Source organism: Pempheris klunzingeri, chromosome 15, assembly GCF_042242105.1.
Source record: "Pempheris klunzingeri isolate RE-2024b chromosome 15, fPemKlu1.hap1, whole genome shotgun sequence".
NCBI lineage: Eukaryota > Metazoa > Chordata > Actinopteri > Acropomatiformes > Pempheridae > Pempheris > Pempheris klunzingeri.
The window spans coordinates 11,279,749-11,306,952 of NC_092026.1; the positions used below are offsets into that span (position 1 = coordinate 11,279,749).

Sequence of the window (27,204 nt, forward strand, 5' to 3'; positions counted from 1 at the left end):
AGACAAGTTCAGTACTGGCCAATTTTAACCCAAATAATGGCACTAATTCCTGTTCTGATGTTGGTTTTTGTGAACTTTTACTCACAACTAGAAACATGAGGGATGAGTTTGGCCTTTTTTTTACGAAATCTGTGATGTCACAGTCACACAGTTTTCTGAGGATCAGAAAGGACAGCGCATTTTGGTATTGGTTTTGAACTTGTACCACTACAGTACATAAAGCTCACTTAACTGTGAAAAATTTCAAGCAGTGTTAATGAGTGCCTTAAAATCCACTTTCCTGGTATTTTTTGTTTGTTTATGGAGCAGTTTCATCATGCACAGCATCAAACCACAACCACCAACCAGGTCATACAGTGAGAGACCTTTCCTCCTGCACATACTGGGACCATATAAACGCTGTTTCAAGTGTTTCATTGTTTTTCATTCCACCGGTAGTCTTGGGCCTTATCCTCTTGCATCCACCCTGCGCTCTGTGGCCAGTTCAGACCTGAATGATGGCCTACAGTTATTTATTGAATGGGATCTGCACTGAAGTGCTCCACTGTGGACTTGATGAAAGATTATTGATGTTGATTCCTCTCCCTACCACTGTCAGTCCCACGTCGCCCCGAGCAGGATGGTTCTTCATTGTCTAAAAAATCCGATCTTATCCCGCAGCAGCATCTCCATTAGTTTTTGCTGTCAAACAATAAATCTCATTTGCGGCATAACTAATCTTCAGACAAAAAACAGCAGTTGTAAATATCATATATGGCCACTGGTTATTGAGATGCTGATGATTTTGTTACTGATAGAATGATGTACCCTTTTGGGGTAAACGTTGGTATCAAGTTATTTTGCTTTATGTTGAATGATGAATTATAACCAACTTAATGGGATGTAGTTTTTTTTTTTTGATTTATTTCTGTTAACGCCATAAATCGTGGCCTGACTCTCTTTCTGTGTGTGCTCCTCTTAAGTTGAGCGGAGCACATATGAGAGGATTTTAATTGTGTCACATCGGTGACATGTAGCAGCTTTGTGATGGCAGCCAGGCAGGCAGTGTATGTCTCCCGAGTCCCACTAAACATTAGTGACACCTAATCTAAACGATTCAGTAACTACCTGAATATCAACTCAGTGTCTGATTGAATGTCTCCTGCAAGACTAGTTTTACCACTTGCATTTTTGAGATTTAACTTAAAAGCATTCATCCACAAGATTGGTTTAGCTTATGATGTTCTGGATTGAAAGAACACAATATATAGATTTGTCTGGCACAGAGCCGCACAGCAACACTGAAGATTACTGGTGTACAACAGACTGATTACAGGCATCATAATGGGAGTCATGTTTAGATTCATTTATATGTGCATAAGAACTTGTAGAAGAATGCATAGTACCACTTTCTGATAAGGCTCCCTTTATTAGAGTAGGTTGTGGCTAATGGCTTTGTTAATGGTCAATGAATCATTTGCTAATATTTTCAGAGCAGTTAGAAGCTATGAAGAAGAACAAATGTTGGTTTGCGTGGTCGTGAAAAATGCATTGGCTGGTGTAGATCCCTTCTATTTTGTAAAAAGTTAAGTTTAAGTTAGAAGTGTTGTTAACCATGAATAAATGCTTATGTGTTTCTCACTTTCCAATAAGCCATCCAGCTTATTTAAAAGTTATTTATATAGATTTTTAATCATTAATTCAATTGTAAGAGTTTATATTTTGTTAAAAACTGCAACCCATAACCATAGGGTAAGAAGTTAGAAGTTTCACACAGGATTTTTCACAACCTGGCAACCTAAAAGTTATTCTCATTCATGGATTATAACTGATCCATAATGAATTAATGATTTAGCGGATGTCTTAAAGGATGTCTTGTTAAAAAGTGCATTAAAAGCAGAAATCAGACCTGACTACTCTACAGTTAAACGGGTGATAATAAATTTGTGTGAGCCGTGCATTGTGGCTGATCTCTGCAGTCAGCATATTGGAGGGGAGTTGTTCTTTTAATTAGCACCTGGGAGTCGTTGTGTTTTGCACGTCACCTCTAATTGCTTGGCATGTTCGCGATAGAAAACACCACAGACTATTTTGACGGATACTGTGGGGGAGGTCCAACAGCTAACTTTACCCTTATCTTCTAGTGGCGCACACACTCACAGTGAAACACACACACACACACATACACAGACACCAGTTCTCATTTGGGGGAGATGTCCTGGAGCGTGGACGGATGTGGACGGCTATCCCTCACTGACGCGGGCCTCTCACTGTCACCCTCTGTAGGCTCCGCGCCGCCCTCGGCCACAGGCAGGTAATAGCTCTGATGAGAGCCCTCCACTTTGTTTCAGAAATAATTTGCCACTCCTGCCGCCTGCAGGGGCTGCGTGGTAATAAAAATGAATCACACCGCTAACCTCTCCAAACCTGGCCCTGCTGCCTCTTTTAACCCCCTCTACTCCGGCAGTGGCATCTTGCCTCGGCCTCTCAAGCTGTTGGTCACGTTTACAACATCGGTGCTGTGGCCGTTAGATTCCTGTTCTGGGGGTTTGTCCACAGTGGCCTCTGTCCTCCACGTTACTCCCCACAACACAGAGCAAAGCTTCGGGGCTACTCACAGGTTAGCGGGGCTGGAACGCCGACTCTCAAAAGGGCTTTTAGAATAGCCGGCCTTGCCAGGAGCCCTGGTGGAGGAAGAGTAATTAATTAAGACAAATGAATGGCTGGGTCTTCCCATGTCCTCCCTCTGTCTTGCTCTTTTTTTCTCTCTCTAAATGAAACCCACAGGTCAGTAATTAGCCCTGTGTGGGAGAAGTGGTACCACAGTCGCTAATTGCCCACATGCCACCGGGTTTCAGAGCCAGGTAGACGTAGAGGAAGGACTGAGTCATTATGGCGCAGCACACTTAGCCATACAATTTAGTTTTGATATTGTTAGCATTACAAAATCATTAGAAAAGTTCTTGTGCGAAAGGATCCAAGACTGTCCCTTTGTGTGACCCAGATTTTGAAATGTGTACGTACGTACGTGAAGCAGGCTGCATGCATAAGCAGGGCATGTGTTATCATCCCCTCAGCTTTGTATGTGAGGCGAGGGTTCAGCAGGGGTTAACAGCATGAGCATTTAAGGGTGTTAGTCTTGCTGGCACAAAAACACAGCCACTCCATCACAAGGAGTCTGACAACCTCATTAATGTCACAATATATTCAACTCATCCTTCTGCCTGCCTACGGCACCCAGATGCTCTCCTATTGGCCTTTCTATAGAACTCAACACACAACAACCTTTTGAATTCTGGTCATCTGTTCTGGCCGCACTCTGGAAGCAAGAAAAGCGGCATCGATTCCACTTGTAAAAATATTTGTCTTAATTCTTTTGCAGCTGTTATTCTGAGAGCGGAGCATACCATGTCTACACTGTACCCGCTGGACCATAGGGGGCCTTATTTAGCACTTTTGCTGCGGCGTTTACTGTGTTGCTCCTTCATTTCTCGCCCTTAGCAACCTTTGATGCTTTGGGGCCCAGCTTTCTTTCCCTGTTGTGTGTGCTTTTTTTCATCTCTGTCGTTTCCCTCTGAGCCCCCTCTCTGTCTTTCTGCTGCTGTCCCTCTTCCTCACTCTCTGTCTCTTCCCTCCCCTCGGTTTGTGGAAGTGAAGCTGCTGGCTGCATGGGAATCGGTCCCATACAAGTCGCCCACCCCCACTGCGAGGTCTGTTCAGGCTGGTCAAACCCCTAAGACCCCCCCCCTCTTCCAACCCTCCAACACCACCACCACCATTTCTCCCCTTCACTGCGTCTATTTGATGTGTCTGCGGTGAATTTGGATCCTCAGGAAAGGAGTAGGAGGAGCCCTAGAGGCTTTGATTGTTTAGGAGGACTCAGTATGTGTTTGAAAGATGGGCGAGTGGTGGGACGGACATCCTCCTCTTCCTATGGACCAATGCACCTTTATTGCAGGCAGTCAGATTGGTCATTCTGTGGTTACTCCACCACTGGCTCCACCCCTGCCGTCTCAGTTTCCCTTCCCTTCTTATAAATTCCCGATCGGCTTTGTCTTTCAGGCTTGACTAATTATCCTTGTTTGTCCCTCTTTATTTGAATTCAGTCATGTGTTCTTGACTCCGTGGGCTGGGTTTAGGAGAATCATTCCGCCATTTGCCACTTAATTAAGTCAGGGTCAGGATCCATTGCTCAACGGAGAGCTGAAAGGACAGAGCTCTAATAGAATTATAAAAGAGGCCTTTCTCTACTGTTAAGGCTGCCTTTATCTAGGTGGGCTCTGCGTAGGCAAATGAAAGGGGACACCAGCTCTGGACAGGAGCCCATTTCCACTTCTCACTCTCAAGCATTTTGATATTTGCCCAAGATTTCTTCCAAATAGAAGTCAGAGACAGAAAATTAAGCCGTGATTATCAACTGTGAGATAAGTCTGAATGACGGAGGAGGTTTGTGGCGAAGCAAACACCACTTGTTTTTAGTCGAAAGAGACACAGGCATTTTTATTGGGAAGTTTAAGCTCCCCTCTGTCCCCTAAGCAACAGAGAAATTAAGAACAAGTATGCGCTCAAGCCAGAGTGGGGAAATTGGTGTCTGTTGGTGCCCATGCCTGGATGTGTGTGTGCATGTAACCATCAGTTCAATATCCCCCCATGCTGTGAAAATTCACTCTCCTTTCCCTCTCCACCTCCCCTCCTACTCTGTCCTGGCGCTTTGACATGTTAAATCTGCTGATTTTATTTTTCTTCCTCCTGTGGTGAGGAAGTGTCCTTTTCAAGGGTCTCAGTTTTCCCCCTGACTGTCTAAACCTTACCTCTGTTTGGATTGTTTTTCTATTTCAAACAAAAGACAGAGGCGGGATTACCATTTCACTTCCTTTCACACTCTGTCTTTCAAGTGGCAGCAGTTTAGGAATTTTTTTCAAAACCACTGCCTGGCTGCTTTTGCTTTTTCTTTAAAGTAGTGAAAAAGGACTGTGGTTGAATTTAGAGCTCAGCATCAGCAGTGAGTGAGGCCTTTTCCTGTGGGTCTTCAGTGCTGATTTTGTAGCGGAGGATAACAAAGTGTCCTCAGGGCTCCTTTCGGAGATGTTGACGTCTTCTTAATGGCTCTCCTCAGCCTTTTTGTTTCACATCTTGGTGCTAACTTTCTGCCTCATTTAGCTCATATCAATTCACTGGGCTCTACAGATTCAGCATCTCATTCATGGTCTAGCTTTCTGAAACAAACTTTGGACAACAGCTCTCAGTGATTGTTTTTAACAGAGCTCTGATTTTTTGACAACTGTTGTAGATTTTTGCCTTGAGTTATTGGAGTTGGTCGCAGAGTTTTCAGACATACTTTATCCTCTTTTACAATGAAAAAAAACACTGGTTTTCAAAGAATCCACCGGAAATAAGAGGGGAGGGCAGGATGGCCCCTTCCTGTTCTGAGCGGTCCACTGCCTCTAAGGCCAATTGATTTGCTAACAGGCTTGTCCGCACATAATGACTGAGTAGGGATTGATGGAGGTCTTACACCATAAAACTCTGAGCCACTGCAATTGCCTGCCATTAGGGCTGTATTGTTGCTCACATAATACCCTCATCCTTAAGAAAAGATTTTCCTATGGCTTTGCATGGTAAGACCTTCTCCACCACATTTTCTTGGAGGTGATTACAAAAATGCACCTATATTCTCATAGACACAAGAGCTTTAAGGCTATTTAAAGATAGGAGTGAAGTTACTTTATGAGCTTCCAGTGGTGTTTTGCAGTTAATCAATCTGTGATTGGGCTTTGATAAAGACATGTACGTCTTCCATCATATCCTCAACTCCTGTAGTTTTGGCCGGTGCCAGGCTCCTCTGTGCAAGACAGACTGCTCTGTGAAGTGAGCCTGGCAGCTGACATATGAGTCTGAAAATGGTTGCTGTCTGTGGTAAGTTGGCAGCCTTGACACCTAGCTGCTAAGGTCATAATAAAGGAGAGTGACTAATGTTGAACTAGTCACTACTGTTAAAACCGCTGCTGTGATTGAAAATTGAAACGGACAGAATAGCATAATAGCATTTTCTGTTTTATCTCAGGTGGTAAATTACTGTGCAGCTGTTTGATGGATAGATGTTGCTGTTGAACTTTTTAAAAGGGTTAGGCAAACAAAATCTTACATTTTGTCCCAAATCCCATGAGAAGACCAAACCAACAATTATTTGATCCTACTGATCTAAATCTTATCTAATCAAGTATTTGTGTAAAATAAAAAAAATCTGATACAGCTAAGTCCTCTGTGCTGCACAGCTCCACTGTTGTCCAAAAACTATTGAAAATACATCAATGAGCCCCACTGTTGCACTGGGTAACCTGTTCCTTCAGTATGATGAATATGGCCACTGTAGTTTATTTTAGTTTATTTCAAGCACTGTCCAGTTGCCGAAATTACTGACCCTTTTTTAAAAATGTAACTAAATGTGGGCTGAGCCACAGACACGGTGGGGAAGATGGAAAGGATCGTGAGAGGGATGAACACATTGTTGGTTTTGTTTTTTCATGGGATTTGCTGACAATAAAATAATTCATTTTCACATCAGCTTTATCTTTAAAATGCCATAAATCATCACAGATGAAATTCAAAGCATCTCCATTGTATTGGGGTGGAAATCTCAAGGATGGATTGCTGAAATAAAACCAAATATGTCTGTGTGACAAAATGCTACTTTCGTAATTTGGACGAACCAAGCCATTAATGTATGATAATAATTCCGCACTTTTGTTGTGTAGATTTGGTGTTTCGTGGCTCATCTAAAAGGTTGATTTTGGTAGTTAAGTTGTACTGTTGGTTTGTTGTCACTGTGATTATGATGAAATAGAATTGAAGTGAGTTAGATTATCACTTTCTACTTGCTGCTGAGCCTTTCCTTGTTGATAGAGGGTCCCATGAGAGCCTTGTCACTCTAGCCCGCGTCGCTGCTTCAACTTATCCGCACAAACCTTCTCCTCTCTGTCACTCACCCACAAATCCAAACAACAGCCTCTTTCTGCTCCCCTTATCACACCGGCTGACAGGGTCACAGGGTTAGTGCCACACTGGGCATGCTCAGTCATTCACATATTGATATTGATTTTTTTTTTTTCTTTCTTATTTGGACAGTTTGTATGTGGGCAGAGAATGAAACGGGGGGTCAAGATGGAGAGCAATAGATAGAATTCTGCCTGGCGATAGAGGATGGAGCCTTCCCTCAGTCTCTATTCTCTGCTGCAGACTGGAGTGAAGGAGCCCCACATCCCACCGTCCCTCTCTGGCTGCCATTCAGCCCCATCGATCTGACTCAGGGCCCAGCCACCCCAAGGGAGACTGGGGCTTGGAGACACACTGCCGCTTTTGTGGAGGGGATCCACCACTTCAGACTGACAGCCGACAGCCCTGATAAAAATATGTCCCCCTCCTTCCTGTATTGTCCGCAGCAGACATGCTGTTCAAGATGTGTAACCTTTAGAAAGCTGGCCAGGCTCTAACTGTCTTGCTGTCGACCGTAATCACTAGAAAGTGGAATATTGCCCAAAGCATCATACCCTTTGGCATTCTCTCATCTCTGCAGCCAATCTCTCTGTATTATTTCCCACTGTGATAGTGAAGGCTAGTGGCTTGCCTGTGCTCTAACAATTTAGAAATGTCACTTTACGCCAGTGAGTTGTTTAAGCCAATTACAGTAATACTTCCCTTGTGTGTCTACATTCTTCCCTTTTCCACACGGCTTTTACTTAAGATCACTGCCTCTGAATTATGAGATATGCATTGAACGTTCTTTAACTTAGGTGCTAAATTGCTCAATGCATGTTTCACCCTGCCTGACCTGTAGCGTCTCTGTCATTTCCTTCTCTCCAGGGAGGAGAAGGAGCGCTGGATCCGAGCCAAGTATGAGCAGAAGCTGTTCCTGGTGGGACTGCCCCAGTCGGACGTGCCCCTGGGGCAGCAGCTGCTTCGGGCGGTGGTGGAGGATGACCTGAGGTTGGTGGTGCTGCTGCTGGCCCACGGCACCAAGGAGGAGGTTAACGAGACCTACGGAGACGGAGATGGACGCACCGCTCTGCACCTCTCGTGCGCAATGGCCAATGTGGTCATCACACAGCTGCTCATCTGGGTGAGTTGGCTCCTCCAGCGTTGAGGGGATGAACGTTGTCATTGTAGGCAATGGACAAGTGAATTAGGAGTTGTGTGTGTGTGTGTGAAAGGAAAGATTTCCCAACAACCAGTGCTTTGAGCTCTTTAAACTTACCAGTTGTGCCAGTTTCCTCCCATACCCCAATTTCCATTATTTGGACTTCCTTCCAATAAAGAACCTTAGGAAAGCACTGAAATACTGAATCATCTATTCATCTATTATGTTAGGCTAGACAGTAGTCATTTTAAATGTAGAATGTCCCCCAAAATGTTGCTAAAATTCCTGGAAAAAAATACAGCTAACTCAATGGTAGCTACAGTCCTGTAAAAACACAACAAATGTTGTCAGTATGGGTGAAATGGGAGCGATATTCTATATTTCCTTATAATTTTAAGAACCCACCATAAAACATACTGCAGCATTGAGGAGAAAAATCAGAGATTAAGACCTTAAAGTATATCAAAGGCTTGTTAAAATGTACAGATTTTGGATGGCAAAAATCTGGTTTTGTATCATCCAAAAGTTGTTGCATTTCCTGAAGACAGTGATCATTGTAATTTACCTTTTTCAACAAACACAGCTCTAGAAAGGGTTTTGGTTGTAGAAAAAGAAGAGAAAAATGGAGGAAAGATCGACGAAGCAATGGAGCAAAACTACACAGTGCCTGCATTGCGTGGGATATTTTCAGAATACTATTTTCACACTATTTGTAGATTTGATATTGATGAATACGTGGAAATGTCTTGGAGTTTCCTGCAAAATATGTAAAACGTTATATCTGATCTGCCTTTCATACCCATCATTTTCTCCCACAGTACGGTGTGGACGTGAAGAGTCGGGATGCTCGTGGTCAGACCACACTGTCCTACGCTCGGCGAGCTGGCAGCCAGGAGTGCGCGGACATCTTACTTCAGCACGGTTGCCCCAACGACACAAGCAGCCTGACATCCGTGCCCACGCCCAACATGAGCCGCCGCAACCCCAATCCCAACATCAACAACAACAATGCCCAGTGTGAGCTCAACCGCAGTATCAGCATCATGTAGGAGCCGGAGAGCAGCCGCAGACAAACACACAAAACCCCGAACCTGCTCCTGTCTCTTCCCAGTACTTCATCCTCTGTTTCACACTGTGTAACCCAGAATCAGTACCAATGGAGAGATATCAGGAGTAACGGACTCATTGATATTCCACTACGCTGAAAGAAGTAGGGGGTAGGGGTTCGGACATTGTTGTTTGTTGTATAATATTATTTTTTATTTGTTTTGTTTGTTAAATTCATTGAATCTTGGTCTGAAATGATCACGATCAGCTTTAAGCTTTTTGTTTTTTAAGCGTCAACCAAACAAATGACTTACTTCGGCATTCATACCTACCCTACGAAAAGCATTTCCTTAATGCTTGAACATTTCCTTTTATGTCTTCCCCTTCTGCGACATGAACTGATTTTATAATGAGTGTGAATGAGAAACTTCCTTCAGATTTCCGAGCCTAAGCGTAATAACATAAAACGGTGAGGAATAGTGACAGAACAATGATGTGGGAAAGAAACTACATCTTCTATGATATCGATGGCTGTTACAGCTTTAGTAATGATGCATGTCTTCAACAAAGCTATCAAACTCTTGACATAGTATTCATATACAAAGGCAAAGCAATTATAATTGAGAGTCCAAATGATTTAGATACTTAATTCACAGGAAAATGGAGTTGGATCATCATAAAGGAGTTGATTGCAGAATTCCTATCGGGATTAAGTGAGTCATTTCCTTTGCCACCCTTATCGTGATCCTCCAGTAAAAGTGTCCGTGACTATAAAGGAATTAAGGGGTTTAATGTTTTATGACCATTGAGCCACATGTCTGTATAAGCGTGCCTCTTCAATCAGAATTCATTCAAATTCAAAGGTTTGATTGAAACAGTGAAATTGTACCATTATGGTGTCTTTGTTGGAGTAATTTTCCGTTTTACGAGATTGTCTTGATAATTGTTTGACATAGATTCACACAATTTCAAACCATACGCGTACTGGAATATCCTTTCAACTACTGTGGCTGAAGGCTGTAAAATTGGTACTCCTGAGAGCATTTACCCTTTTGTTGCTGTGAAATACATATATGGTGCTGTGTGTGTGTGCGCGTCCATACATAACTGTACGATACGTGTGTGCTTACGTCTTCGTCTGTAACCGTGTGCAGCAGAGAGCGACTGGGCATTTCTGTTCATAAACATTGGAGAAAGGACACTGGAGCAAAGATACCTACAGTGAAGATTTGGGGACCTGACTGTGTTTTAATGTACAGACCTCTGTAAAAAGTAGTTCTTGTTCCATCACCTTATTCCTTATAAGAACAGTTTAACTCTGCCTTTTAGAGTCAAAAAAGAAAAAGAAAAAAAAAACAACGCTTCTCCTTAAAACTTTGTGCCCTCCCTCGTCCTGAGAACCTGTCAGCCTAAAAGCAGGGAGTTAACAAATTGCATCCAAGTGACTGAAGTGAAGGTGACATTTAGGGATTAAAATGAGCATAGAGGGAAGCATTACTAGTTTTACTCTCTTTTTATTAGTACAAATGTACAGTATTCCACAGACATAAGACAATTCATTCATAGTAAATAGGACTTTAGGCCAGAAACGATTTCAGGTGGAGTTGGCACAACATCTACAGTGTATTATCCCTTTTATTTAACTGCCATTTTTAAGGTTTTAAACCGACTTGATTTTTATGGGTTTGCAGAGGTAGGATGTATGTTTACAGGGCAAGTTATTGACTTGGTACCTAATTGTCACGATTCACTTGTTCCTTTTACAGTATTTTTTTTTCAGAGCCCATAGTGAATGAATATGTGGCCAAAAGAGGGTGTTGGAAATCTTGGATATTGTAAAGAAATCGTCTGACATTTTTGGGAAAACGATCCGTGTCTCTTGTGTCTGAGCGTTGCGCACAGATCTGGAGCCAGGGGGTGATTAGCCTAGCCTAGCAAGTCACACCACGTAACTCCCGCAAAAAACACCTATTTTCATTTTTACATTTCTGTTTATGTACGAATTAAACACAGAGTACATACTTTGTGACTATGTAAGCTCTAGAGATGCTGTAATGTGCATTTTTGAACTTTGGAGCGAGCCAGACCAGGTTAACTGTGCCCCCCTGCTTCCAGTCTTCATGCTAGCTAAGCTAAGCTAAGCTTAGCACCTCCTAGCTCCATATTTAACGTACAGGCATGAGAGTGGTATTGTCCTTCTCCTCCAATTCTCATCAGGAAAGCAAAAATCATTAATATTTCCCAAAATGTCAAATTATTTCTTCAAGACATCCCAAAAACTGGCCACAAATTCAACCGGATACTTTTGAACTTACTTGCACTGTACAGTGGTACTGGCCTTATTTCTACCTAGTTTTACTTGACAAGCTTATTTCAATAAGTACATTTCAGTGTCCCAGGGGATTACTGAGAGGAGTTTAATGTGTATAGCGAATACCTGAACCCTTATTTACATACTGTAGATGCTTAATAAACATTAGAAACCTGCCTGTTTTTCCCCGAACACAACATGAAGTGTACATATTAGCTTAATGCTTTTATCTGAAGACAAGCTCCTCCTAGAGAAACAAACTAAACTGGTTTTAGGTCAACAGTCCCCTTGACCCATGAACCATATTTTGATATGTTGTTTTTGTTTGTCTTTAGGCATATTTTTAAGGTACTTTTGTTTGGTCTTGTATTAACCGACCTTCTTTGGTACTTGTGTATAATGATGTACATTTGACATATTTATAATGCAGTATGTAAATATCTTTTTGTTTGTTTTTTTGTTCAAGTTAATTTTCCTATTGTAATTCCTTTACGTTCAGAACGTGAAACAAAGCAAAAGCTAAAGAGTAACTTGTTGTATGCTTGGATGCTTGGCTGACTGTTGACCTATTAATAAACACTCAAATAAAACGACGTAGCCTTCCCTGCATTTAGGGAAATCGACACATTTGTCTAGTGTATGTGTTCATTCATCATCCGTCACGCTCCCATCGCTTGTGTACGTGACCTGCTGACGCCTAACAGACGAGGTGAGACTCTTACGATTTAAAAGCCCCACGATCACGTCAACAAACACTGTCGTGTTATGTTCTTCCCTTTTGCATGTTCCCTCATCAAACTTCTCGGAGAAATTCAACATCACTGGAACAGACAAGGTCCTGTTAACAAGCCTGAGATAACTCAACCAAGCCTGTCTTGAGGTAAGCAAAGCAACTACTCCACTTCCTGCTTGTGGGACCCCCCAACAGTTGCTGAAAGAGGATTAAGATAAAGAGCCGGGCTTAGTGTCAGGCAGCACAACACCGTGGGGAAAAGTGAAAGGTCTCAGTGTTCAGAGGAGTCAAGCCCTCACTAATCCACTTCTTATTTCCTGCTAATCTTGTCTCAGCATATCTTCATCCCCTTCCTCTCTCTGTTGGCCGGCATTGTTTGAGCTTTATCACCTGGTTTCTCTTTAGTGTTTCCTCTTCCTCCCTTGGCGTGGGCTTGACATGGAGCCACAATGCTCAGTCACGCTTCAAGGCCCTGAAAACTTATATTATCAATCCGCTTCCTTACTAGTAGTAATGGATTCCTACATGAGCAACCTGTTTTATGTAAAGACAGTTTTGGCTATTTCACATTATAGATTTCTGTATTTCTTTGTTTTTTCTCTGTGCCCTTCCCAGGTTTGTAGGTGAGCCTCATCTAGAAAAAGGTTATGTGACATATCCACGCACCAATCTGGATTTACCAGATTGTGGGTTGTTTAGACACTGTCAATCAAATCTGGTCAACCCACAAACACTGACTATTGATACAAAATCATTTTTAACTTTGATTGTTGTCTACTTGGTCATGAATATTCAATGAAAACTAAAACTTCCACTGACTGACTTTTCTGGCAACTTTGAAGCAGCGGAAACAAGCTTTAAACACAACACTGACATATTATCAGCTTTTAAGTTGATATGGTGAACTTGTTTGCAAATATTTGCCTGGCTGATATCAAGCAGATTTCATATGGATTCATTTTTGTCCCCCTGAAAGATCCAAGTCCAGTATTCACTCACCTTTTAACTCTGGTTTTGGTCTCCACCAACTCTTGCGGGAAATGCGTGGCTCTTCAGCTGCTCAATGCTCCACTATGTTTACCAGCTAGTCGCTAACTATGTCTGTCTGCCATTTGTTGCTGGGCAGGTATTGTCAAGTGAATTTTCAGAGCTTTTCTTTTTTTAAAAGACTTCGATAAGGACACATGGAAAAGTGCAGGCCAGAAAACCAAAAGAACAGGATAAAAGGCACTAAAAGCACTGAAGACTCTCAGGTCTGAGGGAAACTGCAGAGTCCGGTGATAATTCTCTGTGAGTTCTACTTTCACAAAAACATATTAATGTGATCTGTTGTTAATATGAAAAAAATACTGATAATAGCAGCTTAGGTTTTGATGCCTTCAGGGGCTTTAAATGTCAGCATGTATACAATTGGCTGGTTGGAATGAACCTAAGCAGAATCATATTCATTCTATATCTCTTGAGAAATATCACCAAAAGAATGTGTCCTGTAATTTATTACCGTGCCTCACGCCTTGCCAGACCCCAGCCACTTGTGTTTGTTGTGGTGGGACTGGAGCGCTCGCTTGCACTGCTGTGTGTTTTGATATTTCATCAGGGCCTGCTAAACAGTGAGGAGGGCTCTCTGCCGCCCACCTCTTCTCAGACAAATTGCCTCCAAGATTGCAGAGGTGGGTCTGAGGCTGATGGATGGGTACACAAAGACCTGACGAGACCATATTTGCAAACATTAAATCCATATTTCCATAACATGTAGGAACTGCTTGGCCACAGGCCACCCTGACAGCGTGTTTAGCAAGACGTCAGTGATGTGCCCGGTCGTAACATAAATGTTGCTTTAAAGACAGTTTGTTTTGCATGTTTGTGTCAGCCCATCTTCATTTGGTTACTGTTGCTTCCTGGGTTTTTTTTTCCACCCTTTTAACCCCTTTAACCATTAATTATATCCACTCTGCTCCTTCCATCTGACCATCTCTCCTCTCCTGAATCCCACCAGACCCTAACAGCCATTTATCAATTCCAGCTCCATCATGTCTGACCGGTACATCCATGTTGCACCTTGCCCCAAACTCATGTCTCCGTTCTCATTTCCATATCCTCGAACCCCTGTTGCTAATCAGTGGATTTCAGCACATCCCTGCCTCTCCTCCTCTCTCCTCCTGCTGCCAACCTGGCTGTTTCATGCCCACCATGCCGTCTTCCTCTTCACCCTCCTCTCGCTCTCTCCTTTGTCTTACATAAATGCTCTGTTCCCATCGCTCTCTCCCATTCTCCCCTTCTCTTCTTCCCTCTCTCTTTCTCTCCCCTTCCCCGTTGGCTTTTGCCTGCATTTCTCTGTTAATTTGCCTGAGAATGCATTAGCTGTAATGAAGGCTGAGGGCCGAGGGAATCCTCCAGGGTTCCATTAATCATCCCCCCTCAGACAGGCAACCTTGATTACAAGTGGCAAGAAATTCATTAGAGCTGGGCCTCTGACAACTCTTATCTCCGCCACTAGATCTGACTCATTAGGCAGCCAAATTAAAGCTATGATGGCCCTGATGAAACTCATCGCTTGTTTATCTTGTGCGATTTGATGCATCTGCCCATACATCACTGTAGCCACGACCGTCCGGACCCTCCCAAGAAGTCAGGCCTCCAGTCGGGGCTGAGCAGCCTGCACTCACACAAGCAGCAAGTAATGAGGTCCCTCACTTTCCTCTCCCTCTCTCTCCAGGTGGGAATGCGGAAATGGTTTAATGTCTTCGCTGGGAAGGACTTCTGATATTTCAATTTGTGACTCAAGCAGCAGAGTGGCAGAGCGATCTCCATATTGTCTTGAGACTGAGGTGTTCACTTAGGATGTAGCTTTAATGGAAGAGAGGTTATTAAAACTCAGAAAGGATTCCGATAATAAGCAAGTAATTCATGAAATACATACAATCTGTAACAGCCACACAGCCATAATTCTTTTTTCCTGGCCATGAAAGCAGAGAAACACACTTTGGAGTAAAGCTGGAATGAAACGGTCCCACTCACAGGATCTCGATAATAACAAACATGAACTCGGTGTCTGAGCGGTGTCATGGCTCCTCAGCGTCACCTCCACCATGCGGCTCATGGGGACCGAAATAGCCGTTGCACTCTGACACAATGTCGTGGAATTGACCGTCTATATTAGTCAGCTCTTGGACCATAATAAAACTTCCACTGCTCCCTCACACGATCATCACTCCTTGAATCCCCATCCAAGTGTCACAGTCTTGATGTATGAGGTGGACAGTGAAATAAACGTTACAACTCATGGGTGCCCCGGTCATGAAATGTCTATTTATGCTCCGAGGTCAAACCGAGATAAAATCATTTTCAGTGTGTGCACCCATGAAATGCTTGTGGGAAACTAAATGTGAGATGATAGTGTGTTTCCTGCTGTATTCAAGAAGATTTCATCAACCAAACCCTCCGTATTTTGGCTAAATACTGATTAAGAAGAGGGCTTGACAATTTAATGAAGTATTAATACTAATAAAATATCTGAAGAATCATCATACTTCAACAGGTGCTGCTGCAGTGGGTTAAACGTGGCTTGAGGCCTCAGTCTATTTTGGAAACAGGAAAACCAATCACGTTTTCTCATCTGAGGTGAAGTGAAATTATTCCAACATGAGCCTTTTCTGGAAACACTTCAGAGAAACCACGCATATGAAAGTTTGCATAAAACATCAAGCCCTGTTCTTCCTTTCCTGTAATTGGATAGCTATGTGGCCAGACATTATTTTAGTTACAGATTGTTTTAATAGTGCTGCTCAATGATTTTACATTGCCATGTAAGTTTCCATATTTGGTACTGAGTGAGCAAGCTGTCGCATTTATTTGCTTATGTCACTGTAGTCTCGCAGATGAGGTTTGTTGGTGTGAACAGTTATGCATCTGGTGTATCTGTATCTGATTTTATTTATTAGCTTCAGACTTTTAAATGTATATACAGAAAAACTCTTACTCAAGGTCACACGTTGCCTCTTCTACAGCAGTAAAAAATCATTCACTTTTGTGAAGTATTCTCTCACTGGGTGATTCAAGCCTCATTCTAATACAGTTTTTTTTTTTTTTTTAAAGAATTATCTACAGGTGTCAATATTTCTGAGTAAATATATAATCCAATCTTGTATAGAAATGAGTTTAATTAATTAGAATTTACATAATTGCACAATATTTAAGAAGCGTATTGTATTCGTTGTGTGTGTGATATACTATATTATATCACCAAAGCAATAATACTATCTTTTTCATCTTTTATTATACGTGACTTTTCTTTTTAAATTTCTGCAGAGTTCATTTTTAATTGTTTCACCTAAGTATTTTTTGGCAGTCAGATTCTGCAGTGGGTTTGGTTCTCTCTGTCTGCACTGATTGATAGATAAGTTCATTACAGTGTGTTGAATGTGCCCTGTCTAATGAGGATCCATCAGTCCACTTGAGACAACATGGCCTCCTAAAGAGAAATCAATCACTACTGCTATTTAAAAAGAGACCCATCTAACTTTCAGGTCCTGATGTTATGGGGGGGGGGGGGGGGGGGAATTAAAAGTCACTAATGTGTAAACGAAGCTGCGAGGCTGCATCTCTGACAACATCCAGAATGACAGTGAACTTTTAAGCTCAAGGTTTTATATAGATATTAGAAATACAAGTGCCTGGCTCAGTGAAAACCTTCATAAATTTAGAAATTATATAGAAATATTCTCATTATAAATTTTGAAATATCCAGGATTTAAAGAAAACATTTAAATGAATGTGTTAAATATTATCAAAATAGCCGCCTGACTGCACTTTGTAGGCTTCTCTTTTTATTATTATTATTATTATCATTATTATTATGCGTTACTATGTTTAAAACAGTGCAAGCCACATTTTTCATTTCAGCAGGATAGAATAATTTCGCAAACCACAAAAACACCGTTACTCTACTCTCTGAACAACAATGATTGAATCTGGATTCCAACTTTCGTATAAAGCGATTTATTAGGTCAATATACTTTACAGATGTCCCTTGTTTGGTCAGTATTTCCTTCACATCTCTTCTTTTTTTTTTTTCTTCTTCCACAAATAGCTGTCAAAGGTGGTTCCTACAGTTGCCAAACAAAATGTAAAAAAAAAACGTCTTACATGCAAATGTGGTCAACAAATTGTACGAAACACAAAACAAAATTCAGCTTCACCAAATGAGGACATGCACGTAACCAACAGAACATTTTGGCCCTACATATAAATACTAAAAAAAAAAATCGTTACAGTTTCCTCTCATAGTGCCCATTTGTACCAATTTTTACCCATTTATATTTACATATTCACAGAACAATAAATAAAAATGACAGCATATTGCCAAATAATTGATCTGTCTGGGAGCAAAATCTGCTCCTCTGCCCAGTCTCACCTCTCAGACAAGATAATCGTCTCCTTTTTGTGCTTCATGCGTTCAACAAATCAGTGGAACATAGAGTCAATGTAAGTGTTTTTTTTTATTTTTTAATTATTATTAATATTTTTTGATTTTTCATCTGAGTTCATGGCCTGGTCCCTTGTTCTATTTGTTGATGCTGACTCCTCACAGCAAACCTGTTGACGTGCACCGGGATGGGGACCACAATTTTGGGGTTTCTCACAGGTTCTCCTGACCGGTTGTTAACGTTGCCGGCTTTGATCCGTTTCCATTTGGCCCTGCGGTTCTGAAACCAGATCTTCACCTGCACCTCGCTCAGTTTAAGTGCATGTGCAATCTGGGAGCGTTCAGTCAGAGAAAGGTACTTTTTACAGTGAAATTCCTTTTCAAGTTCGAGCAGCTGCTCGCTGGTAAAAGCTGTTCGTCTCCTCCGGCTCTTCCCCGCTGAGCTGCCGGTCGGTAGCGCCTCCTGCGAGCCGGTTTTTAGTTTGCTCTTCTGGGACAGGGAGCCACAGTTGTTCCCGTCCGAAAAACTTTCGTTCTCGCTGTCTGCGGAGCTGTCCTCTCGGTCACTGCATACGGTGTCTGCTGATTTTAAGTCCAGCTTCTCGTCGTCCGAGCTGTACAGTTTGGTCTCACCTAAAACGTGGAGGCAAAAAAAAAGAGCAAACACATTCACGTTGAGCCAACTTGTTCATGAGCCTGCTGAGCCAAACGCGAACATTACGCAATGACCTTGCACATCGATCACTACGTTTTTAGTCAGCTGGGAGAGAAAATTGCTTACAAATTGCTTACAAAACACAATTGCTCACAAAAAACAGTCAAAATGTTCTTTTTTACAAGTGGCAACAAAACTCGTATTAGGCCACTATAGCTTCCTGGGTGGAAACACTGAGTTCTGTAAGTTTTCTCAGCATCTGAGTGCGTTTTTTTGGCAACTTGGAACAGGTTTATTACATCCTAATGACTTAATTCTTAAAATGTGGTTAAGGATGCTTTCCAATTTGTTATAATTGTAATAAAATGATTCAGAAACAATAATTTCATTTACAGCCTGTTCTTTAAAATAAACTACCTGGACTGGTTTTATAGCATAACTGCCATTAAGGTTGTATCCCCAAGAATTTAGGTTTCAATAAACGCATCATTGATATTTCTGTTACCCTGCAACACCGACAAAACTGATGGAGTGCATCTCTGTGACCAAACACCATCAATTTAATGTATTTTACGCACGGTGGTCACTTTTTACGCATCAGCCTTGTGCTTCGGATTTGATCAAAAACCTTAAACAGGCAATGAGGCCGAGCTTACCTGAAATTGTTTGAAAAGTTTCCGAGAAGTTGAGCAGCTCTGAGCCCTTGTCTCGGCTGTGCAGCTCCTCAGAGTGCGGACTTTCCTGCCTTCTCGCTCCGGGATCGGCGGCGCTTAAACGGGGACCTGGGAGCTCTTGTGGCGGGTAGAAACTGTCCGGAGGATCCGAGAAACTCGGCATCGTCGTGGTCAGAGCGACCATGGACGGTACCCCTTGTCCCAAACTGGCACAGAACGTGTTTGTGAGCCGCCCCGCAAAAGAAGCCAAAGGCGCGAGTGGTGGTATACCAGACGTTAAAGGCGAGTGGGATAAAGCTTGTGGAATAACCAAAGGTCTGTACGGCATGAACATAGGGTAGCCCGTGTAGAGCAGGTGTCCCGGTCTGGGCTGAGGGGTCCCTATCAGGGAATCGATTGAGAACGCCGTCCCTTGGCCGCCAGGTCGCTGCATTTTGCAGGCAAACGCTTTATTTTGGTGGAAACTTGAAAGCAGGTGTCCTCTCCTCGGCGACGTTCAAAACTTTCAGTTCAAAGACAGAGTGAAATGAAAGTAGATCCTCTGCCGTATTGTCATCCCTGGGAGTGGACTGCTTGTCCGGGGCTCTGCGCTCTATATGCGTCAGTCAGTCGGGCGCTTTGTTGTGTGCCCCACCGCTACCTTTTCCCTCTTATTTGTCACACACTGAGACATAAACACACGCTCTCTCTATCTATCTACCTCTCCCCTCTCTGCAACTCCTCCCTCCGCCCCTCACCGATGCACCGTGTGTGTGTGTGTGTGTGTGCAGAGAGAGAGAGGGCGAGAGCGCATTGGTTATCATCTGCAATACAAGAGGAATGAAAAGGGGGTGTTTCCCTGGGGGCTCATCCATCTTCCTCAAATTACGCTTCATTTCCTTATTCAGCCTCTGACTTTTTGGCCGTCTTGAGAGGCGGTAGTTTCCCAGTGGAGACCAAATAGACGGGTCGCACCCCCCCCTCTCCAGCCCTCCTCCCCTTTTGCCAGGTTCACCATTGACTGCAAAACGGTGTGAGAGACTGTTCCAGCCCTTCCCCTTCTATAATCGTTGACCACACCAACCCAATCAGCTATTATTAATTTTGATTGATGATAAGTAATTACTCTGGATTCAAGGGACAGCGTAAAACAACGGTGGCTTTTGTTGAAATATTGGGGCCGATGGGCATCAGAGTCAGGAGGGAGGAGAGGCAGATGTTTCTCCGCTCTCTGTCCCATTCTCCGCGGCTAAAAACAATGCGTTTCGCTCCAGAAAAAAAAGAAGTGCTGCAACAATTGTTCCCCGGAGAGAGATACTCTGCGCGAAATTAGGTTCAGATAAAAGGCGTTTATGCGAGGTCAACTGCAGCGTGGACACGGACACATAGTGGCCAAAGTCAAATTAGTTTGAACTCGGAGGGTGGGGGGGGATTTATTTAAAAAAAAAAAAAAAAACTAAACTAAAACGTCTCTTATCCATCAACTAAATCACAACTAACGGTTTTTAATACATAAATTAAATAACTGACACTTTCTTTTTTTTTTTTTTTTTTTTGCACCTTGCGAGTTAAAATTCATTCCTGATCAAAAGATGCTTGTGGAGAGAGAGAGAGGAAAAAAATCACTTTTCTTTAAGCACTGGTTTAATCGCAGATCATTTCACCTTTTAAATGGCAATAGGAACTGATGATGATTAGCCCTATTGAGTCCTGGGTGCCCGGGCTCTCCAACTGGTCGTCTGATTGCACGAGGACATAAACATATCACCACCGACTCTGATTAGCGGTGGAGGGCCAGGCCAGGCTAATTCTCATAATTGCAAGTGACTTCAGCAGCACCTCTCTTTGATCTATTGAAACCGTTTGCCGGAGCTCCTCTTCCTCCTTTTCTTCTGCTCCCCTTGGCGATTTTATTAACGGGGTTTTAAACGATCAAATCAAATGTACATTCATAAAGAATGTTCATCATTTTGATCCATTTTTGTTTTATAGGACACAAAAGTCCTCTCAAGAATATTTGAAGTAGATCTAATAACATTTCCTCCTATAGGTCCTGTTTTTAAACCAAGTCCCATATTTCAGTTGACACAAGAAGTGATGGAAATCTTGTCAATGCTGTTTTTTTTATTCCCAATATAAGCTGAATTGGTAGAATTTAGTCTGCAGATAATTGTCATTTTGCTAAATGTCACCATAATGACCCTTGAGTTAACTTCTTTTCCCCCGTAAATGAGTGATGGGAGAACCTGACAGGTGCAGCCCACCGAACTCCTGTCGTTTGTCCTTTGTGTCTCTCGGTGGTGTCCAAATCTTGTCATTAAACTTCTGACTCAAGACAAGGTTTCAGGAAAAAGAATAACCAAGTCGGAATCTCTTTGAAAAAGCACAAATTACGCATTATTTTTATGAGGTATTCTGCACCTTTTAATGTAGTTGCAACTTGTTTCTCATGTTGAACGTAATATTTACCTTATTTTTTAAGCACTGTATTTGAACAAATAATTAAAAAAAAAAATGTTTTCTGTCATTATTATTCTCCTTTATAGAAAAACCGAGCAAATAAAAAAAAAAAAAAAAAACGACACCAAGCAGCAGACTGCAAGCAGTAACATGAGAGGAAATGTAAGACAACAGCAAACAATGAAGAACAAATGCTAATTGACATGGCCATGGTGGGATATAATATTTTGTATCAAGCATGTTTTTGATATAAAACATCTAATTACAAAGAGATCGATCCGAATATTTATTAATGCAAATCTTTTATTGCAATCCTCAGCGTACAACACATCACCACTATGAGCACTAAACGCCAAACTGCAATGATAATTATGTATAAAAATACACGCATCTGAGCCACTTTACTATTAAGTGCATAAGTTAAAAAAAAAGGAAAAAAAAGTGTTTAAAAATAAAATATAAAACATAAAATTGCACTAAAATTGCAAATTGCAACTCTAGTCTGTAGCTCCCTCTTGTGGTGCAACATCAAACATGTACCTGTGCTCAAAGACTGATCTGGAGTAAAAGTGACAGAACAAACAGCTGCTTCTTCCTCCTGAAATGCTTACAAAAAAAGTATGCAAATAATCAGCTTCAATTGATGTCCCTATTTCAATTATGACCTTGGCTGTTATTATGTTGTGAGCAGCCGCGCATTTCTCTCATGTAGCAGCGCTCAGTCTTCATCAGGATCCTACACTGCATAGAGCCACACACAGTGCTTTCAGTGGATGTAGCCTCTGTACTCCAGGAGCAGGTAGTTTTTAATGAAGGCGGGCAGATCAAGTTCAGGAACCACCTTGTGTACCCGGCCCTCCAGGAAGCTCCTGAGCTTGCAGCGCGCCAAGTGCTGCAGGGAGCGAGGAGTCAGTGCCAAAGAGAAGACTGACTCATAGAACTCTTTGTGCTCCTGGTTGGATAAAGACACAGATGAGCAGGAGATCATTTGGTGAAGAGCTGATATCATTTGTCTCACCTGACAGTAAATCGTAGTCGTATTTTCAAATGAATAAGTAGTATTAATCAAGTAAACGTTCAGTCATTCATCTACCGTTAGCTACATCCCTTTGTGAATGTCAAATTTCAGTATTTTGTACATTTTTATTCATTTATATAATCACCATAATGTTTCTCATACCACTCAAAATATGTGGTGAGTCACCTTTAAGAGTTTAAGAGCTGTTAAACCATCAAAACTAATTAAAGCAGAATTGATTTTAGTGGAGCTTTCATAGCCTTGGTGTTGTCCAGATACCGTGGCCAAAACATTAAAGCCAACCAAAACATTAATACCAACCAAAACATTAATACCAAAACAATAATATACCATCAGGAAATTAAAGAAGAGAAAGAAGATGAGGTTAAAAATATTGGTAAAGTATCAAAATAAATAAATAAATCTCAAAACATAAGTCTTAAAACACCCACACCGGTTAAACCCCTTAATGAATAAATTATTGAATGAGCTTGCCTTAAACACCTCCGATGGCACCGACTCAGCCCAGGTGTCTGTGACTTTGAGGTGACTGTAGGCGTTCAGGAGGACCTCGATGGTGCGTGGGGACACAGAGCAGTGCTTCAAAACCTAAAAGAAATGCCACAAAACATGCAAGGCCATTGGATTCATGTACCCGCCATTTAAGTTCATGAGAGAGCCTGTGACTCCATAGAACTGAAGAAATAAAGTAATTAAACACTTGTGAAATGAACAGATTGGTCTTCCCTCCAGGGGTTTAACTGGAAATTATGCAATTAGTGCTAATTAATCTCCTATTAACACTTGCCTAATTAGGAACCAGGCATTTAGTCTAGTGCACGTGGGTTCACTGATAGTTGTAGTCTGTTTCCCACAGAGAGTGCAACACTTCGTGTTGTGTCATGAAATGTGAATGATTTGAATGTGAAGTTGTGAAGTCTGGAATATTGCAAGGAACAGTTTAGTGCCTCAAGACTCCTTCTCAAGGTGTTACATGTGCAGCACTTGCTAATTATGCAAAATGAGCCACCTTGATGAATAATACTTCAAATATACTACTACAAGCCAATCTTTTGCTCATATGAAATGAATGTGCACACAGCGATCATTTAGTCTTTTTATATAACATGCTATTTTTGGATAGATTTTGATTACCTACCATGGGTAGAGCTCCAGGCCAAACTCGAATAGAACCATGGTTGAGCAGAGCACGGACGATCCTCTCAGGGTGATGGGAAACCTTGTAGCACACCACCTTCAGGACGTTGTGCATGGGAGCTTCACCTCCGTAGTCCATGTCATTGACGCAGGCATCATTAGCCAACAGCAGATCCACTATGTCTGGATTTACGTTCTTGCAGGCCATGTGCAAAGGAGTGCGTCTGTCCTGGTCCATAGTGCGGACGTCGGCCCCTGCCCCCTGCAGCATCTGGCACACCTTGAAGTAACGTTCAAGGGCCTGCACCTCCTGGGGTTGTGCACAAGCAGCGTTCAGGGGTGTGAGACCCTCGTCATTCTGCTTGTCCACAGCGGCTCCATAGCGCAGGTAGAGCTCAATGTGGTCTGGGAGGCCGTTCCTTGCTGCCATATGTAAGGGAGTGTCATTTTCATCCAGAGTGCGACCATTGATTGCTGCACCATACTGAAGGAGATACTTGGCACATCTGCAAAATAACAGAATGTTGTTTTGTAATATAATAAAAGCTGAAATTACACAATCTTACAAATCCAGTCAGGGATGTTGCTGCTATAGTTTTTCTTTGTCTGTCATGACCAGTAGCTTTAAATAACACCTCTGCCAGATGTTTAATTGATTCACAATACATCAATCAATTTATTTATATAGCGCCAATTCATAACAGCGTTATCTCAAGACGCTTTACATAAAGAGCAGGTCTAGACCAAACTCTTTAATTAAGAGAGAGACCCAGCGATTCAGGAATTCAAAATTAAGGATTCAAGAATCCCCACATGAGCAAGCTCATGCACCCTTTCAAATTTTTCAGGGGCTTTGCAGCTAGTCTTACTTGGTCTGGTATGACTAGTAGCCTGCAATGGCTAATTTTAGCTATTGTTGGAAAAGCCTTGGTATAAATTGTGGTACAAGTTGCATTAGTCAATTCACTGACTTGTTGATTCTCCTCTTGTGCTGCTGTTACACCAGCTTATGTTTTAGCATTTATCTTGAGAAAAAAAATGTAATTGTCGCTGTAGCTTCTTTACCACAAATCGAAATTTCTAATTCACCAAATTAGCCATTTCGCAATCCATCCGCATACCCCCTGATAACTGTGAAAGCACCCCAGGGCATACAAGTACCCTCAGAATCACTGCATTAGATGAAGCACTGGCATACACTTTATCTTATTACTTTACTTACTCAAGGGATTCGGGGCTTGTACAATAGTGCAAAGGCATAAGGCCATCTTCAGTGACAGCATTGGCGTTGGCGCCATGGATCAGCAGCAGTTTGGTGCACTCTGTCTGGCAGTTTTCACAGGACTCATGCAGGGCAGTGGTGCCTCCAGGGGCAAGGTCTACATTGGCCCCACGCTGCAGCAGGAGTCTCAGGCAGTCTGTGAAGCCTCGACCAGCTGTGATGTGAAGCGGTGTGGTCAGATCCTGCTCATAACTCAGTGACCATAGTCCTGCGAGCAGGGAGGACATTTGGCATGAAGTTAACTTTGAGCTCAACCCTCAGGATCAGTGTAAAAAAGCAGATCTGTCAGGTATAAGCTATCCAAGACTGAGTAAGTATTACTGGTTGCACAACACTTGCTAGTACTCAGTAAAATACTCGATAACACCAAATAAAAGTCCCTGGTACCCCGAAGAAAAGGAGGACCATAATTCCATAAAAGTCTAGCCAGTTCGATGAATCAGCTCTTTAACCTACTCAGGCCCCTGTAGTTAAATCTGAAGTTCTTCCATTCCTCTATGTTGCTGGTGTCATAAATGGCGTCAATAAGATACTCATACTCGTCGTCGTCCACGATGCTGAGAACCGTCAGCTCATCACCCACAAGCAGAGCGTTCCAGAACTGCAGGACACAACCCGTGGTCTTGGCTGTGGCGATCACGTCGTTGCGGAAAGGCTTCGGTTTGTGCCACTTAACCTTAGGTGCTATATAAGCCATACTGGACCTAACTTGTTTGTTTGTTTTTCTTCTGAAGGAAATAAGCACTTATGCAGGTTGTTTGTGCAGACAGGGCTATTTCAGGGGGGGGGTGTTATGTGATATTTTGGGTGACCCGGTGACCAGTGATATGGGAGCCAATGACTGTATTAAATGTCACCTGCCCACTGATTCAGCTAAGTCACTGAGGTCAACGGACAAAGCTCTGATGCACTCAAGAAACACAGTATTCTGACAAATAGAATGACTTTGGTTACATTCGGTATTGCATTCATTATGCATTCATCCAAAAACTTCTGGAACATTCATTTATTGGACTCAACAAGCAATAACTGACTAAAAATATTAGACTAGACTGCTTACGTAGTCCTCAGCAAATGGCCACAGTGGAATCCAGTCTGATTATGAGGTAGACATATGATGGTTTCTATAAATATTGACTCGTGTTCTGTTTCTATAAATACTGCATCACTGTGTCTTTAAATACTGCCTCATGGTGAGATGCACCAGTTACATATTGGTTGTAGTTGCATATCATATTACATTTATTCATTCTAAGTGATTTACTTTCTCACTTTTGTCATTACAACACAGGTAATGTCTGTCACTTCAGTTAAAATAAAAAGTACTTTACTTTTAATTCTGCATTTTGGATGGTAATTTCTGAGTTGTACAAAATAATACCAATTCCTAAATTACTTCCTAATGAAGACAGATATTGTCTCCTACCTTCCCCCGAGGCGATCCAACGCATGTCCCCTCCTTGTGGCTCAACGATGAGGTTTGCTGTGGAGCCTCTAGGAAAGAGGTGCTGCATAGCCTCCAGGTCTCCTGTATACAAAGCGTTCTGGACGACCACATCTTGGCAGATAGCTGCTGGCAGGACAGTGCTGGACCTCACCAGCGATCGGTCCCTGACCTCCTTCTTCAGCATGTAGCTATTGAAGTGATGGGAGGATACTAGCTTCCTGTACTTGTGTCTCTCCAGCATGTCCTCATCAAGTTCAAGAGAGCGTAAGGCCGTGGATGTGAAGACAAAGCTGCGTTGCGACATGCTGAATGGCTTGCCTTTCACAAAGAAAAGTGTTGGTGTATGATGTGTGTGATTGAGTGAGGGAGACCGTCTAAAGTGGCCTGTGTCTCTGTTGTTGTTTCCCTCTCTCTGGCTAATGCCCACTATGTGCCTGCCGGCTGTTCGCAGGCCTGGTTCACAGAGTTGTTTTGATATTCGGTATGAGACCCTCCCTGCAGTGTGACAAGAAAAGCTATTTTTATGTCTCACATGCAGCCACTCGAGCCTCTCCTGTTTGCCTCCAGGAAAATTACTGCCATGAAGCGTCTCTGTCAGGCTGCAAGTATCAAAGGAGTTGAAGAAACTCATGTTCAGTAACTATTATATGTGCATGTGATCAAACATGTTTTTTTAAACTGCACAGTATCTTATTAGACAAAACAGCAGATAGGTATATAGGTAGCATTCCATTTACAGATTTTAAAGTTCAGCACATAAAAACGCTGCTTATTCTAGGCATATTTAGCGTGTTTCCATCTCCCCTACTCCTAAATGTGCTGAGCAAGAATACTCCATATAAAGGGCCAAATCATTGGATTATAAACCTTTATCATTCCCAGCAGGGCTTTCACTGTTAAAC

The 27,204-nt window shown here is 42.3% G+C and overlaps 3 protein-coding genes across 4 annotated transcripts in view; 1 reads left to right on the forward strand and 2 right to left on the reverse strand.

The window, feature by feature from the left end:
- The window catches only part of agap3 (ArfGAP with GTPase domain, ankyrin repeat and PH domain 3), a 113,751-nt gene extending 101,657 nt beyond the window's left edge, over positions 1-12,094 (forward strand). Inside the window, exons 17-18 of the mRNA XM_070844873.1 lie at positions 7,840-8,095; positions 8,932-12,094. Of these exons, the coding sequence (XP_070700974.1) occupies positions 7,840-8,095; positions 8,932-9,162 (487 nt within the window). The 3' untranslated portion in view covers positions 9,163-12,094. The remainder of the gene's footprint in view (positions 1-7,839; positions 8,096-8,931) is intronic.
- A 5,564-nt stretch (positions 12,095-17,658) lies between these two features.
- Positions 17,659-19,391, reverse strand: gbx1 (gastrulation brain homeobox 1). The gene is made up of 2 exons (XM_070845652.1): positions 18,941-19,391; positions 17,659-18,262 (listed from the first exon to the last, which is right to left on the reverse strand). The coding sequence occupies exons 1-2, from the start codon at positions 19,389-19,391 to the stop codon at positions 17,748-17,750; spliced, it is 966 nt and encodes a 321-aa protein (XP_070701753.1). The 3' UTR covers positions 17,659-17,747.
- Positions 19,392-21,682: 2,291 nt separating this feature from the next.
- Positions 21,683-26,712, reverse strand: asb10 (ankyrin repeat and SOCS box containing 10). Of its 2 annotated transcripts, none has more exons than XM_070845838.1 (5): positions 26,282-26,712; positions 24,796-25,063; positions 23,575-24,079; positions 22,911-23,024; positions 21,683-22,349 (listed from the first exon to the last, which is right to left on the reverse strand). In XM_070845838.1, exons 1-5 carry the CDS (start codon positions 26,604-26,606, stop codon positions 22,164-22,166), a joined length of 1,398 nt encoding a protein of 465 aa, XP_070701939.1. In that variant the 5' UTR covers positions 26,607-26,712; the 3' UTR covers positions 21,683-22,163. The 2 variants fall into 2 exon arrangements, with proteins under 2 accessions (XP_070701939.1, XP_070701940.1); XM_070845839.1 differs by lacking the exon at positions 26,282-26,712 and adding an exon at positions 25,312-25,573.
- Between the last annotated feature and the right edge of the window lie 492 nt (positions 26,713-27,204).